We start from the raw sequence: 17,124 nt of genomic DNA, 5'->3' as shown, positions 1-17,124 counted from the left end.
ACAAAGAACAATCTTGCGCTAAAATTAACAAGAAATAGGGCCACGCGTGCACTAGGAAATAGGAGATGAGCGCAAGGAATAAGGGGCTCAAGTGCGCAAGAAAGGAGGAGCAGAATTGAAGCAGGATAGCAGGGTTTGCAGAGCAAGTCAAGCAGGCAGTAGAGGAAGAATTGTGTGCAAGAACTAAGATCAAGTAGTGATCAGGGCAGGCCAAGATCAGTTGTATCAGCTGAGAATTGTGTGAGAAGCAAAATGCTTTCTCAAGAGAGACAGATTGCTTTGTAATAGATTCAATTGCCCCAAGAACAATCAATAAAATAGCCACATCAAGAAAGCAGGTTTTCCTTTTTGGGTTTCTTGAGAAACGTGTGTCAATTTGTGTGATGTTTTTTTATCTGTGTTTTAATTCTGGTGCATATGAATTGTTAAGAGACTCTGTATCTTGGTGAAACTAAACAAGGTTTCAGTTTTCAGATATTCATCTACGTAGTTCCAGAGTTTTCATGGAAATTTAACTGGATAGTGGGCTAAAGAGATTTTCCCAGGTATGTACAACATGTAAATTAATTGTTGTAAGTTTTGTTTTTGGGCAGATGGAGGCCTAAGGGACTTGGCCTTAACCCTAGGTGTACAAGTCAAAGGATAGACCTAATATTAGCAATTGTACAGGGATTGTAAAGGGCCATGATCCCTGGTAAAGGAGCCCTTAGGTTTTCTTATTGAAGGACTAATAAGAAACAAGTGCTGGACCATAAATTTTTGTGTACTATATGTATCTGATTGCTGTTATATTTCCGCTGTGCAAATTTGTTTGAAGTTAGCCACTATTAGTGTGTTTATGTTCCTATTTAAGGCACAAACCAGACCTAGGGTGCGTGAAATTATAACACTAAGTAGGAAATTGCTGCACGGAAGGTGTCCCTTGTCCCACAAACAAGGGGGTCTCACATGTCACCTACAGATCCCTCACAGGTTGATTGGCCCTTCACTAGCACAAAGCTGAAGTTATTAAATGGCCAACCATGCAGTACTTTAAAAATTGAAAATGGGTCACTTTCAAATGATGTGTAGACAACAACAAAACATAGACAACTTGTGGAAACTATTGTGGGCTTATTACCTCCAGCAAAGGGATCAACTTCCTACAGCTTATTGCTAAAACTATTGAAGGCTGCTACTGTGCCAGGAGAAGAAACTTTGTTTGAAATGAAATTTACTTCAGCAGTAGCACACAATTGTACCTTTTTGACCTACGATTTGGTAAGTGAAAGCAGCAACTATTGCATGATGACATCCCTAATGAGCATGTTAGTTATTGTGCTGCAAGAACTAAAGAAAGATGCTGTGAAGATTGAAGAAGAGTTCTTATTCTTGGAGATAGAAGGGCAAATTTTTCAGTACCTAGGTTCTCCATTGCTTGGGGACAAGCAATGTCGGAAAGGGGGGACTGCAATGTCCCCAATGGATTAATTGCCCAAGGGAGGATGAAATAGCCTATCCAACCCCGTAAGCTATATAGTCTTTGATAAAGGGGGGAATCAATTATCCAATGTTTTGGGGCAACATTGGGTAAATTTGGAGTAGGTGGGGCAAAAAGCCCAAATTGGGGGCTACACTTGCAACCCCTCACATTAGATTAAGGAAGAGAAACCCCATAAAGAATCTATAAATAAAGGAGAGATGGAATCATTTCCTCATAATTGATTTGGATTTGATATCTCTGTTTCTTTGAGCTACGGATCTAAGGGTTTTCAGAACCTTTTTTCCTTTGTCTGGTTTCGATGGAGGTGATCCCACCCTAGCTAGATACCCTCTTTTCTCTGCCTATTACAACTTAATATTCTTGGACATCTCTGGTCTGGTTTGGCACATATGGAAGTGGATTTCTGCATATTTATTCGTCTGGTCAACAGGTTCTATCCAGGAACAGCAACGGTCACTAGAGATTTGATTAAAAGAGACTTGGAGCTGTGGAGGATCTCCCAGAGACATCGAAGTGATTCTAGGACAGTGAGATAGATTTTGTAGCAGCAGAGATCCTTCTAGGGTCTGTCTGGTCAGACCGAGGTCCTGGAGGCATCTAACTCAGGCAGTGGCACCCATTTCCAGACCTGTTTCGTGGCAGCACTGTGGCCGTGTTTTGCGGGTGAAGGTTACCTGGACAGAGGCCACTGTTGGAGCAAGTTAAGGCTGTGCCCTCTGGCCAAGCGCTTCATGCGGCAGTTGTTAAGGCATCCTCAAGATCTCCCTGCAGCAGATTAAAGAAAAATTGGTGACTGAGAAAGGCATACTCTGTGGTACCCTGGTTAGGGATATTACAGCAATAAAGGGAGATTGTCCTACCTCAGTCGTGGGCTGAAGCAGCTGGCAGACTTAACAGAACAGCGACTAATAGGCAAGTGGATCCGTAAGGGTAGCAAGATGCCTAGCCTAGTTAGGGTGTCATAGCATAGCTGAATTTTGGTAACACTGAGTTTCAGCTGTACCTAGGACAATTATTCTGTAAGTGGAATGAAGTTGTGGATTAGTTGCTGTAATATCCCTACCCTGGTTAGGGATATTACAGCAATAAAGGGAGATTGTGCTACCTCAGTCGTGGGCTGAAGCAGCTGGCAGACTTAACAGAACAGCGACTAATAGGCAAGTGGATCCGTAAGGGTAGCAAGATGCCTAGCCTAATTAGGGTATTATAGCATAGCTGAATTTTGGTAACACTGAGTTTCAGCTGTACCTAGGACAATTATTCTGTAAGTGGAATGAAGTTGTTGTGGATCAGCACACTTGATTTACTGTTAAATACTAACATTATAATTGGGAACTGTCCTGGTTGCTTAGGCTTGCTGTTCATTGGAAAGTTACTCCTAATCTATAGTAGTTGCAGAATAATTTATGATTGTTCATCTTTTACATCATTAAGGATACCTACTGTTATATGGGCAAATGAATATGCATTGCTGTTATGGTATATAATCCTCTTCATAAATTGATGAAACCCTAGTTGAAATAATAGCCTAAGGGCAAACAAATTCCCTAAGGACATTAGATGCATACAGCTTATATTTTGCATGATTTGATTGACAGCTCTGCTTATGGGACAACACATGCTTTATGATCTAGCTCAAGGAAATCCAGGGTTTAGAACATCTGCTAGACAGCGCTGGACACCAAGTCAGACTCAGCTTCAAATATTGGAAAGTTTGTTTGATCAAGGCCATGCCACACCAAGTAAGCAAAAAATAAAGGAGATAACAATGGAACTTAGTCAGCATGGTCAAATATCTGAGACCAATGTTTATAATTGGTTCCAAAATCGTAAAGCTCGTGCAAAAAGAAAACAATTACCTTCACAGAGGGGAGGCGAATCTGAAAATGAGACTGATGATGAATACCCTGGAGAAAAAAGATTTAAACCTCAACATGATTCAAATGCACAGAATCCAAAATCAGGACACTCTGAGGCAGATCCACAGGTTCATAAAAGTGATGATGTGGTTCAAAACAAGCCCTGTACAACTGACCAAAAACAATTTGGAATCCAAGAAAATGATACCCAATCTTTATTACCGCGTGAAGATGAAATGAGGCCTCATGCATCGTTGGGTAGCACTATGCTTGGTGTGAGTGGCAGTGCTGAACATGAATCCGTTGAATGTCTGCCTGAAGTTAAACCTATATATTCTTCAGTTGAAGTTGGCAATCGTGATCATGATGCAACTCAAGCATGTAAGTTGGAGTTAATACATCCTTTCATCTTGAAAACTAGCTTAAACATTTCCTTTATTGAATTAGAAATATAATTAAGCTCATTATATGTTTCTGGAATTTGGTATCCTTGCATCAAAATCTTCTGTATCAGATATACATGGTTCTGGTACCACAACTGGCCAGGTTGATGGGAAATCATGGCAAGTGCCCAGTGTTGTAGTTGATGTTAGAAGAATGTTTGGTGAAAATGCGGTGTTGGTGGATTCTCGTGGGCACATGGTCCCGACTAATGACATGGGAGTCTCTTTTCACCCTCTTCAAGCAAGTGAAGGTTACACTGTCTTAAGGTAAGTCTACATTTATACTTAATGTTTATATAAGATCATTAACAACCTTCTCGTTTATTTTTATAGCTACCTATCCATGCAATGAGTGACTTTTGTCATCTGGTTTATAATTATCTTATTTAATTTGTATTGACAATTTGCAGCCAATATCAGTGTGCTTCTGGAGTACCTGTCCATGCCCTCCGAGCCAACACTGGGTACCCACTTATCTGAATTTTGAATGTTTGATCATCAACTAGTAGGGTTCTTCAATTGTGAAATGGTTTGGTTTCCAAAGAGATCCAACGGACTGTTGATGCATGATAAGTGTATAATTAAATATGCAATAATAGAATCTAAACATATAATTATGAGAAACATGACAGCACTTGCCTATATTCATTCTTAAGCAGGTTAATACAACAATGCATGCACAGATTCTTCATCATAATGGAATTACAAAGCATTAAATTATAGAGAAGCAAACCAAGAATTAAACACTTATCTTTTGATGAAGAGTGATTGATCCCTAATCGCTCAGTCTATGCCTGAGTCAATTCACTGGCATGGGCTTTAATTAAGTATGCAGAAATAATTTTTTTTGTTTGCTATTTCACTGTGCATAAAATCTGCTTGCATATCACCTACAGTCTGTTTTTAAAATGAAGAAAACAGTGCTGAAGCAAACAAATATACACGATGATCAAACATATTTTTACCCTGGAAACTCATCTTGGGAAAACCAACAAGAAATGGCCTTTGTTTGTGTCTTTTATGCCCAAAATATTACAAATAGGAGCTATACACTCTCAGACATAAATCTTGCGTGTTATTATTCTGGCACTGTTTTGCAGATTGCAGTTTGGCTATGAGACAAATCTTTATCCCCAGTGGAAAGGTTCATACACTCCTCTCCAGCCTCTCGCTCTAGGAATGCACTTCTCATTCTGAGCCTTCAGTGTTCTTCTTCTGCACCATTCACATCTCAAATTTTCAATTTCCAGCTCTTCATTGTCAGCTTCATAGAAAACCCTCTTTTGTTTGAACCTCAATGGCCTCTTAATTGCCTTCAAAGGCCAAGAGAATTTATGGAACCATAATGAGTTTCTTATCCTTTTTGAAGGCCGAGTGTCTTAGGGATTGTTACCGCTCAAACTAACAGAGGTCCTAGGAGGGGATCCTATAGAGCAGCGACTAGGTCAAGGGGCAACAATAGAGCGATAGCCCACTGTAACCTCAGATAAGGCTCCCTGCTATTTATGGACTTTCACCGATGGGAGGAGTCCTGGTATGAAAGGAATCACAAGGATGAATAGATCAATGAGTGGATGAAGGGTGATTCCTAGGGCCTATTCACAAGAGAGACTCAATTATATGGCTTACTTGCTTAGGAAGGTGATGGGCTCTCTAGGAAGGGCTAAGAGGATACTTGAGTCTAGGTTTAGGGTGTATGCCTTGGCAAGGGGTTTCCTAGACTTAAGGATCCTATTGAAGAAATGGCTTCTAGGTAATCCTTGTGGAATTTGAGTTGTAGATTTGTGGGACCACAAAGAAGCCAAGTGGACCCAAACTAGGTCAAGGGTATGGAGTTGATCAATCAAAGAGGGGCTTGACCTAGTTAGGGAGGGGAATAGGATCAAAGGATTAATTTTCTTTGATATTTTGAATGCAATAATCCCAATGAGGACACTAACCCAAATCAAGCTAGGGCAAGAATTGGTTCTGTGGCTAGGGCTTGCTATATCTTGGGATTCCACTGTCGGATTTGCTTCAAATTTGGAGGACCTCTAGACAAAACCCCAACGCAGTAGTGGACCAAAAGTTGAGGTGATTGGATGGGTAGAATGAAATTCGATTGATGCCCTAGGAGACCTATTAGGGCTAGGCCTAGAAAGAGAAGGAAAAGGCGAGAAAAATATTCTTTTAAGTGACCACCAAGGGTTGGATCAGTGCCTTACCTTTGGGAGAGATGGATACAAGGTGAATTTGTGATTCAGAAATACTATACCCAATCAAGGAGATCTCTAGACAACTTCGCATGGCAATGAGGACAGAAGAGCAACTGACAGAAGATTTTGTACTTTGATATGCAATAATTGATGACTTGTCAAGGTGTGTTCAACAAAGATAACCTCTAGGAACATCCACCCATTCATACATGACACATGCAATGTGTGCAACACTTCAAAGACCAAAATTTCCACCATTCGGCATAGAGTAGCAGTAAATTTCAGACCTATATAGCGAAAATCCCAACAACATTCATGTGACAAAGTAAATAATAAGAATAAACATGAAAAGGATCACTTACATGTACAATGAGCATATCCAATCATCAAATTATGCCAATAATGAAGCTCCAAGATCAAGAAGATTGAATCCAAACATCAAAATTCATCAATGAAACCAAACTTGTCCTCTAAAAGGGAATGTGAAATTCTCAAGTAGTTGCTAATTCCAAATCCAAGTGATGATGAAAGAAACGAATCACCTCTCATCAAGTTATATGATCTCTAAAGAGTTCGATTCGCCTAATTAGGCCTAATTAAGCCCCAAATAATAAAATAATGTGCAATAATAACATCCCTTGGTGACAAGCCCACCAAGATAGCTCAATAACATAAAAATAAGGCTCTCAAGAGGGTAGAATAATCAATATAGTGAGTCGTTAGGCCATTGAGAAGGCCTAATGAAGTCCAAAGTGTGCCATGGTGAGAGAATGGACTCCAAGCATAGTGGACAAGGGGTTGGCCCCTAGTTTTCCAAGTAAATCACATGTGGTGCTCCCAAGTGGATCGATATGCTTGTAAACAATTTGTAAGGGCTAGGATGATGATATAAGCCCTCCCTTTGTCTCCTGTAGTGAGACACATACTCATTTGGACCCTGAAACATCTGCCAAGTGCATGGTACAAGGGTGGAGTTGACTGGGCATGGTGAACCAGGTGCATCCTCCTCCTCCAAAAGGTGGAACACGAGCAATCACTGAGTGGAGCTGGGGATCCATGAAGCACTCTCTGCTATGATGGAGGCTCATGGCTCTCAACGCTCACCCTACAAGTGCCAATGTGGCCCTCTGGGTGGCTTGGGCCCCGTATAGGGACACCAAACCTCAAATGGAGATCCACTTGCAATCCTGCATAAGTTCCAATGCGTCCCCTTGCCCTCCAATACAACCAATCATTAGAATAATTAAGTAAAATAGCTTACAAATCATGGAATCAAGTGGGTAATTCATGGTGGCATGCCCTTCCATAGTGGGCTTTGGCATGTATAGGTGTCTCCAAGCTCAATAAGGGGGTTAACCAAGGACCCTATTAGGTGGTTTCAACCTTTAAAGGGGGTGACATGTCCATGGTACATCCATTAATGGGTAGGTGGTATGTGATATAGTGATGAGATGCAGTGGGGATCAGGGGAAAGCTCCAAGCCACATGTCATGGCATGAGTGTAGCTATGATGAGGGAAGCCCACACATGGGTATATGAGTGTAGGAGGGAGCAAATCGTGGTACACGAGTTATCTCGACCTTTTGTTTTTCCACCCTTCTTCATATGCCTTTTTCCTTTAATTGTTTTTTCTTCATAACTACTCAGAGCTCCAGGGGATGAGAGCGTGATGTGTAGGATATAGCAGTAGGTACCCCCCTTTAAGGTGGGGCATTTCATTGCCCACTAGGGATTGGGACAATCATGGGTGCCTTAATGTGGAAGGGGCTCATCTAGGGCCCATAGGAACCAGGGTGATAAGGGTAAAACTTATGTTTGGCTTTTGCCCACTTGCTAAATTTGTATGTCTCGGCCATCTTTTGCATTTTGTGGTACATTTCCTATTGAGAGTGGCCAAATTATGCTTTTTTTTCTTTTTTCTTTTTAGCTGCATCAACCTCTGGGGCATCGTTCCAGGCCCAACCCAAGGTGTGGACAAGGGGAGGGGCAGGCTAACCCTATGTGGACCCAGTGGGCACATGTGGACCCGGATGGGAAAATGATGAATGGGGCTAGAATGAGCGGAAGGGATTGATGTATAAGGTGTCGAAAAGCAGGACCATGCAACCAAATCATGATTTCCCATGTAGTGCCAACCTTAAAGCTAATGTCCAGTAAAGGAGATCCCACGGGACTAGGATACAAGGGTAACCACCAAATCGAGCGGAGGAGACAAGAGTGCAGACTTAGCCTGCTCTTTCCGCCCAATGCCCCCACCAATCCATGCCCAAAAGTGTCCATGATTAGTAAGGAAAATTACTCAACCATACCAATGAAAAGCCATACCTTAGGGGTCGGGAGGCCCACCTTCAAACATACGATCATGACAGATGGGCGAGGGACCACATGGCTGGCTCAGGTGGCAGAAATAATCGAGCTATTTGGTGGCTGCAAGGGGCTGTTGGCTGCCGACTAAGGACCATCTAGGAGAAAAATTTTCTCCCATACATATCACCCACAAGTGGTGGGTAACAAGGACCACTATTGGTTACCATGGGCATCTTTTCTTTCTACTGCACATAGTGACCTTTCAAGGCTCTCTTCATCTTGCGACATGGTGGCCTCTAATTCATTGTTACATTTTCACATGGTCGTGGGTCTGTGTGGACTTTTTTCTTTGTTGTGGTGGTGGGAGGGCAGAATGGGGAGGTGTTAGTCCTCGATACCTTAACATCAGCTTCCTTCTGTTTGAGATAGGGATTTTTAATTCTTTTTTTGATTGGCCACATGGCAACCTTGGATTTATTTCCATAGCTATCTTCTCTTATAGGGGACCTATTACACCTCATATTGTATGAGGTTTCACATTGTGATTTTTATCACATTGATGGAGGTTTGATGCAAATATGTCGGACATTTTGGAATGATTTGGTGGGAATCGTCTTTGTGGAGCCCCTTCTCTTCACGGCATTATCTAATTTTACGGAGGTCTTTGGTTTTGGGGAGTTTCATTTATCCTTGGTTGGACAATTGTGCTTGTTTTTTAGTGGTTTTCTTACCTGTGCTTGCCTGGTTGATCAACCCTTGGTTGTATATTTGATGGTATCTTTGAGCATTCTATTTCATTTCCATGTGGATTGGAATATGTGCCTGTCTTGGATATGCTACATCTTGTTCTTAGATAATGGTGTAGTCCCCAACGGGTTAGAAGAATTGGTGTTGGGAGGCAAATGTTTCATGTTGTTGTGGATGTTTCTTAGTGACTTGGTGTGTTGGTTTATGATGTTGTTTTGACTAGGAGGGGGTGTTCCACATGGTCCTTGTTACACACCCAAGTGGTTAACCTCTAGAAGAAATTTTTCTGCTATTGTTTCAGCTTGCCAACGAACAACTCTATGATGATCCACATATAGCTAACCTCCAAGGCCTTCCATCCATGCTCTGATCAGTACTTTGTTTCATCTAGCTTACTCATTAAATGAAGGTTGGTCATCTATTATAAGGCACATTAATAATTTTTGTATACGAGTGCTTTCATTTAATGTTTAAGGGCATTCTAGTATGGATCACAAGTTGAATTGGATGATGGATTGCTTTCGGTTGTATTCTTGTTCCCATGCTTCACCTTGGTAGTTATCCCTTGCCTCTAGTCCACTAACATTCCTTGAGGCCTTTCTTTCCACTATTCAGGAGGGCCACTATTGGACATACTAAGAGGGGGGTTGAATTAGTATTTCATAAATTTCAACAATTAAAGATCAGAGAACCAATAACATCACATCAAGCAATCACAAGAATTATATGAACAATTTATTTATTATACAAGGGAAGCTACAACTTCCAGTTTACCAGCTACAACTAGAAGGGCTACAACCCCAGGTTATTTACCAACCACTACTAGAAGTAACTACAACCCTGGTTTACCAACATCCACTAGAAGGAGATGACAACCTCCTGAAGGAAGCTACAACTTCCCTAGCAGCACCCTGCCACCCTTCACAATAAAAATAAAACAAAATCTCTTAGGTTCTCGTACTAGGGACAATGGCCCACCTACAATAAATCTCAATAATCTCAACAATAACTACAATAAACCATACATGAAATTAAATGTTCTACACTTTGCTCCTTTTTCAAGCGCACTTTAATAAGCTGCCAGATTCCAGTGCCAACCACCGTTAATTGCTAAACATGTGACAAAATGGCCATATGATGGAAATTAAAAACGGATTAATGTTCTGTCTTGCAGATCGAACCTTCGACCTTTGTTGCACTATACAAGTTTGAAACCACTTATGTTGCTTATCGCTTCTCACAATATCATCCATATAAACTGGTTATATTATGGATTCATAAAACAAACTTACTCAAAAATGGAGGGGTGTGTGATCCGATTCCGAGGCCAATCAATGTGTAGACGTGTCATTTCACGCTGTATGATAAATAAAACAACTTTCGTTGAGTTCAACTTTGTGACCATAGGCCAAACCAAGTTCCAAATCGACGTAACTTGTCACATTTTAGAACTGGTAATGAAACATGCCAAGAATACCACAAACAACAAATTCGAAGCGACTATGCAAACAAAATAGCATTGCGAGACATGATTCATACAAACCAAATGCCATTGCTCCTCGTCACATTTTAATGACAACGAAATGAAACCTCCTGAAGAACTTCGAAACTACTACACTAACCATAGAACATGAAGCTTCATTGTATGCAAGGAAACTCTTTGCAAGAGTTGAAACCAAGATTGATCACCAACAAAGAACCATAAATTACCATGTCAACTGCAAGTCGCAAAGCTCATCATATGTCTTAGAGATTTCACCATCAATCACCATTTTTAAACTGCAACCAGCGAACACGTGACCATTTGACGGATTGAGATGGTTATCTTTCGCAGATCAAAAAGCTTCACTGTTATGTCTATAGATCCTATAGCTAGTCAATATATGTGGAACGAAAACCCTCCACCAAAGCTATGACTTTGTAGCGACTTGACCGAGTGCAATCAAACCAAGCTGCGATCACAGAACCAACTATAATCCGACAATTTGTCCATCAAACCATAACACTAGCTAATCAAGGTACAACTACTGGTCTTGTTCCTCTGTGGTCACTTGAACCATCCAAGAAATCACACTCAATGATCAACCCGATCTCCACTTCGAATCATAAACAACGAGCCTTGATCAATTATCGGATCAATTCATTGTTTTTAACCACATAGTTCGTTATATTTCACGAGAGATCTCCACATTGCTTTGGAGCCTATGGTCATACATATAAATGTTAAATTTGTGATGTTCTATGTTGTAACAATTACTTATTCCATATTTTTGTTTTGCTGCAATATTAGTTTAAGCAATTGTAGATAGAACTTAAACCAAATGCATAATTGAAGACAACCAAGAACAAGGTAAGACATAGAGAATTTAGGTCTAATGACCAAGGAAAAACCCACAAGGGGAAAACCCAAGCAGATCCTTCTTCTATTAGATATCAATTGTTCAACAGAGATAAAAGGTACATTGAGAGATCAAGAGAATGAGTAAGTTCACCCAAATTTGAACAAGCTGTAGCATGAAGATCACTAGTAGCAGTAGATGACGCAAACACTGAATCAACCTTCAAGTTCTGCTCTTACTCTCCAAGTCTCTCTCTCTCTCTCTCTCACAATCTTCTTCAAGTGTTTCCAACTTTCTCTCTCAAGTTCAAATTCTTCTTTCACAATGCACAAGTAGTGAGAATGAGATGATATGAGATACATATATAGGAGGAGCAACAAATTTTGGTCATAAAGAAGGAGCAATACGCATGCCTTGAGGAGGAGTTACATATGCCATTTAGGGAGGTACACATGCCTTTGTAACTCATGCCATTAAGGAGGTACGCATGCCTTTGTAACTCATGCCATTAAGAAAGTGTAAGAGGAGTCTTTTATGGTATGTTTTTATTGTGAGTAGGAGGAATATGCCATGTCTTAATGAGTGTGTAAGAGAGAGAGTAACGTTTGCATTAATGAAAGCGTAAGATAATCTTTTATGACAAGACTTTAATGAGAGTGAAACGTATCCATCAAGAAAGAGAGAGAAAGAGAGTTATGATGTGCTATGTGAGACATATAGGTAGGAAGTGATTAAGTGATGAAGGTAAGGTGTCTTGCAGTTCCTTTAATAATAATAATGTCATAATATCATAAGGATAATAATAAAGGTAATGATAATATTGATGATTAAGTCAAAACTTGAACTATTAAGATTGATTAATGATAAGTGAAGTGATTTTCCAACATCTATACTTGATTACCAATTGATGCATGGTGATTTACTATTTTTGGAAAGTCATGCTTGAGATGCTAGACACGACTTTCTAATTTTAGAAAGTTACTCTAGAATTGTCAAAAATGAAATTTTATTCAAGGAAATTCAACCCCGAGTTGCCAATTTTCAACACTCCCTCTCAGCTAGGGAGGAATTTCTTTCTGTAACAAAGATCTCCGCTTTCTTTGCTCATCTCTGCTCTGGAACAATGATTTCATAATCTAATGAAGAAGAATCATCATAGGGGAGTGAAGCAACAAAACTTAAAGTTGTTATGCTTTTAAAATGTAAAAATACACAATGTATTGTAGTAATATTTTTATTAATAAGATAAATGTACAAGAGTTGAATGAATGTTACAATGAGGGTATGCTTATATACCTGGGTAGGTGTCCCTTCATGACTGAGCATGTCCTTTAGACACGCCTTTTCATTTAACTAATCATTGTTTAAAATCATTATTATTATTATTTATTTAATTTACGAATATGTAAACTATATTCGTAACATTGGCCCTCTCTTCAAGGAACTTTGTCCTCAAAGCTTAATCGCTGAACATTTCTTCACTTACCCACGTCATTTTGGCATGTGTAAGTCGTCGGTAATACTACTTGGAATCGTGATTATCCATTTTTCCTTAGGAGCTTTTTTTGTAATATAAACAATGTAAGTTTATAAATAATTATAAAGCAATTTTATAATAAAATGGCTTTATAATAAATTTATAAAGTATCTTCAATAATGTTAAAGTTTGCTTTATTTATTTTTATATATTATATTATTTAGTTTTCATTACTTAATTGAATTCTCTTGAGGAATGTATTATGTGAGTATCGTCGCGTCCCTTTGTCATATGCTTCATAATTTCGATAATGCCTCTTGTTCTTGATTACAACTCAATAAATCATCACAAATATGTTTCCATGTTCCATTTTATAATACGGTGGAACATTTACGGGCTTTATTTTATTTAATAATACGACTATCAGTCGATCCCCAACTGTTACCTTAGATTCGTACGATTGTGTCAATTGATTTTCAGGGTGATTCATTAAGTGTGGCTTCTGGGTATGTAGAATGGCAATGGAGGTGTGAGCTTGTAGTTGCGATTGTAACCGTGTGTGCAATATCCAGAATCTGGATCGACACTCGAGTTCCTTCCTGGTAATAGCAAATGAAGCGTACAAAGTGCATGGTCTTCCTTTTGAAAATTCATTCATCGAATCTGGTTCCTCTGGCTGGATTGATCCAATAAATCCTTTCAATTGTTGTCGAGAGTTTTTAGCTACCTTCATTATCTCCTCCTTTTTCTTGACGAAATAACATGAAGAAAATTGTAATAGGTAGAAAAGATCTTTTACTGGTAAATAATTGGGTGAACCTTTATTTCTCACAAAATCCACAACAAATCTCATAGTATAAAATCCACAATCCTTGCTATTCTTTTGTTGAGGACTCTGTATTTGATGCCATGCAACTTGATCTGAGTCTATGCGGGCCTTCTTAGCAACAACTGTTGTTATGGCATATGCATGGCATTTTTTTATTCCCCCGGGTATAAGAGAGTTGAAGTGCAATACACAAGGAAGTCTAAAAGGTACACCAGGAAGATGTGCATCCTGTTGCTGCCTGAGCCCACAAACAATGGCTAAAGTCCCGTGTTCTTCGTATAATAAAGGAACTATATTAAAATCAACTTCTTTCATTTCTATTTCTAGCGCCTTCTCGAAAATGCTGAGGGGTGTTCGGTCTTTCCAGTCATTGAGATTCTTCATGTTCAGGCTGATCATGTATGCGGAAAATTGGTTTATTCATTCTTTGATTTCACTAGGAAATAACTTCAGCCGACAATAAAAGTAGGTGTCTATACGCTGCGCTGATGCCCAAAAGGGTTTTGAGTTATCCAGATCTCTAATATCCTCCATAGAGAGAGTAATTATGACTTGGTTGGCATCTTGTCTGAATCGCAAGTATGCATCATTCTCTTCTTCCCCTGGGAATTTTGATAGGAAACTCTGAAACTTTTGGTCCACCTCATCATCTTCCCTAGTGAAAGGACTAGATGGGTCTTCGATAACATTAGTAGAAAAGGGACAGAAGAATCCCTTCCCTCACCATCGAATAATTGTTCATGCTCTTCTATGGGATATTCAACGTCATAGTTTCCAACTTTGCAGTCCTCATCTTGTGGATCATCTTTGTCGGCTATTATAAATACAGATTCATCATTATTCCATTCTTCATCCTCCTCTTCTATAGGCTGGCTTGTTTTATCCAGGTGATACATAGGGTCTTTCACTCTCTCAAAATGTTTAAAGTGACCCGTGTCATGACAACTACTGTTAGACAAGTTATGCACTGTATTTTCCTCTTTTATTTGTTGCAATTCAATTGTATTGGATATTGACTTAACTAGATCAGAATCCATGATTTCCCAACTTGCAATGTCGATTTTATCACCTTCTACAACAATGTTTCGGCTAGCAAGCTAATCTTTAACTTCTTCATCTTTAGTTGTCATATATCCACTTTGATTATCAACCTTGTTTAAGTCACCCTAAGGAGATCCTAATTCAACATGTTCAACATCATTTTCTCGGTTAGAACATTCTTTAATGTTAGTCTCTTTCAAGTCAATGTCCTCTTCCATTGTAGGTGTTGAATCTTGTTTTTTGAAAGCCTTTAATGATTCTGCAAATGAATTTTTTTATTTGTTGTATTTGTTGTAATGCTTCTCCAATTTCATTTAATAGCTTAGATTTATGATATTCACTTAATTCCATGATTTCCAGGGCCTAAGCTTTAATGGCAGAATGTGCAGTGAATAACATCCAAAAGGTCGAATGGCTTTGATACCACCGAAGCAACAAAACTTAAAGTTGTTATGCTTTTAAAATGTAAAAATACACAATATATTGTAGTAATATTTTTATTAATAAGATGAATGTACAAGAGTTGAATGGTTACAATGAGGGCATGCTTATATACGTAGGCAAGTGTCCCTTCATGGATGAGCATGTCTTGTAGACATGCCTTTTCATTTAACTAATGATTGTTTAAAATAATAATAATAATTATTATTATTATTATTATTATTATTATTATTATTATTATTATTTATATTTATTTAACTTACAAATATATAAATTATATTCGCAATAGGGAGATTCACCTATCACCCTATATCCATTGATCTTCCCATCTTGACACAGGCTTGGGGGGATTACCACTTGTCAACACATGACAAGGATTATGCACAACCAAGTCTAACCTCGGCTTGGGGGGATTACAACTTGTCAACACATGACCAGGATCACGCTCAACCAAGCTTTACCATAAGAGTCAAGTGGTAGAACACTTGCATCCACAGACTTTGGGGGGATTACCACTTGTCAATACATGACAAGGATCACACACAACCAAGTCTCATATTTGCTTGGGGGGATTACCACTTAACAAGGATTGCACACAACCAAGTCTCATCTTTGCTTGGGGGAATTACCACTTGTCAAGGACCACGCACAACCAAGCTTTACCACACCCATTGGCTAGATGGGTGGTACTCCCAACAAGCCCATCTTGTGGGTAGGAATCATGATGCATATTGGGGTATACTCTTGGCAAGTCCCAAACTTGATGGTAGGGGGGAATTACCACTTGTCAACACAAGACAAGGAATTACCGACAGTCAAGAGTTCCCTCAATCCCAGGAGCTCTCCTGGCTCCATTCCCAACTTGGGAGCTCAAACAACAGGGAAGAGCATATCTTAGTGTTCTCGATCATCCGTCAGTCCAAGCTGCTCTCTAAATACCAAGAACTTCCCTTTCGACAAAGGCTTGGTAAGTATGTCAACTATCTCATCATCAGTTGCAATATGATGGAGTCTTATTGCTCCTCTCCGCACAATATCCCAGATATTGTGATATTTGATCTTAATGTGCTTGGACTTGTCATGGAACACAAGATTTTTTGCAAGATGAATCCCACTCTTATTGTCATAGTATATTAATGTCGTATCCAACACATGCTCAAACAACTCTCCAAAGAGCTTCCTCAGCGATACTACCTCACAGCGAGACATGCTAGCAACAATGTACTTGGTTTCAGCATGCCAAGGGCTACAAACTTATGTTTTCTTCTCATCTAAGATATCATGGCAAGCTAAACCAACATCCGTTGTGCTCTTTTTGTTAGCAGAGTTACTAGCCCAATCAACATCATAGTACCCATGTAGTCTCACATCTCCGACAATATATCTCAATCCAAGATTGATGGTCCTATGCAGGTATCTTAGCACATGCTTTGCAACAATCCAGTGTGTGTGGGATGGCTTAACCATATATTGGCTCAGAGTATTGATTGCAAAACATATGTCCGGTCTAGTGTTCACTAAGAACATCAATGCCCTAATTAGTTACGATACTCAAAAGGATTATCCAAATTAGGTCTTGCAGCTTCACCACATAACTTTTTGAAATTCATTTCCATTGGTGTGTTCATGGACTTACATTCTGTCATACCAAATGTTTCTAGAAGCTTGATAACTTATTTTCCTTGAGAAAGGAAAATCTCACCAGGTCTCTGCCATACCTCGAGGCCCAAAAAGTAGTGCATCAAATGAAGATATTTCATTTCAAATTTAGAAGCTAACTTCCTCTTACACTAGAGGATAAGAGGTTCTCCACCAGCCAAGAATAAGTTATCAACATATAACACCAAAATCAAAGGCATACCTTGGACTGGCTTAAAGTAGAGATTTGGATTGACATTGCTTCTGGTAAAACCAAGCTTCATCAAGAAGCTATCAATGCGGGCATACTAAGCTCTTGGGGCTT

At 39.4% G+C, this 17,124-nt stretch overlaps 1 protein-coding gene across 2 annotated transcripts in view; it reads left to right on the top strand.

The window, feature by feature from the left end:
- LOC149243951 (WUSCHEL-related homeobox 12-like) overlaps nt 1–17,124 on the top strand; it is a 163,737-nt gene that overhangs the window by 55,717 nt on the left and 90,896 nt on the right. For both annotated transcript variants that reach the window (XR_016246717.1, XM_089374670.1), the window contains exons 2-4: nt 3,082–3,723; nt 3,857–4,052; nt 4,196–4,249. Coding sequence is in view for 1 of the 2 variants with exons in the window: in XM_089374670.1 (XP_089230796.1) it covers nt 3,082–3,723; nt 3,857–4,052; nt 4,196–4,249 (892 nt within the window). In the remaining variant the exon portion in view is untranslated. The remainder of the gene's footprint in view (nt 1–3,081; nt 3,724–3,856; nt 4,053–4,195; nt 4,250–17,124) is intronic.

This window comes from Pinus tabuliformis, chromosome 8 (assembly GCF_031772625.1).
Source record: "Pinus tabuliformis cultivar Carrire ecotype Pingquan chromosome 8, CPIR1, whole genome shotgun sequence".
In the NCBI taxonomy this organism is placed as follows: Eukaryota; Viridiplantae; Streptophyta; class Pinopsida; order Pinales; family Pinaceae; genus Pinus; species Pinus tabuliformis.
The sequence above is the reverse complement of the archived record's forward strand: the minus strand, read 5'-3'. Positions and strand labels throughout refer to the sequence as shown.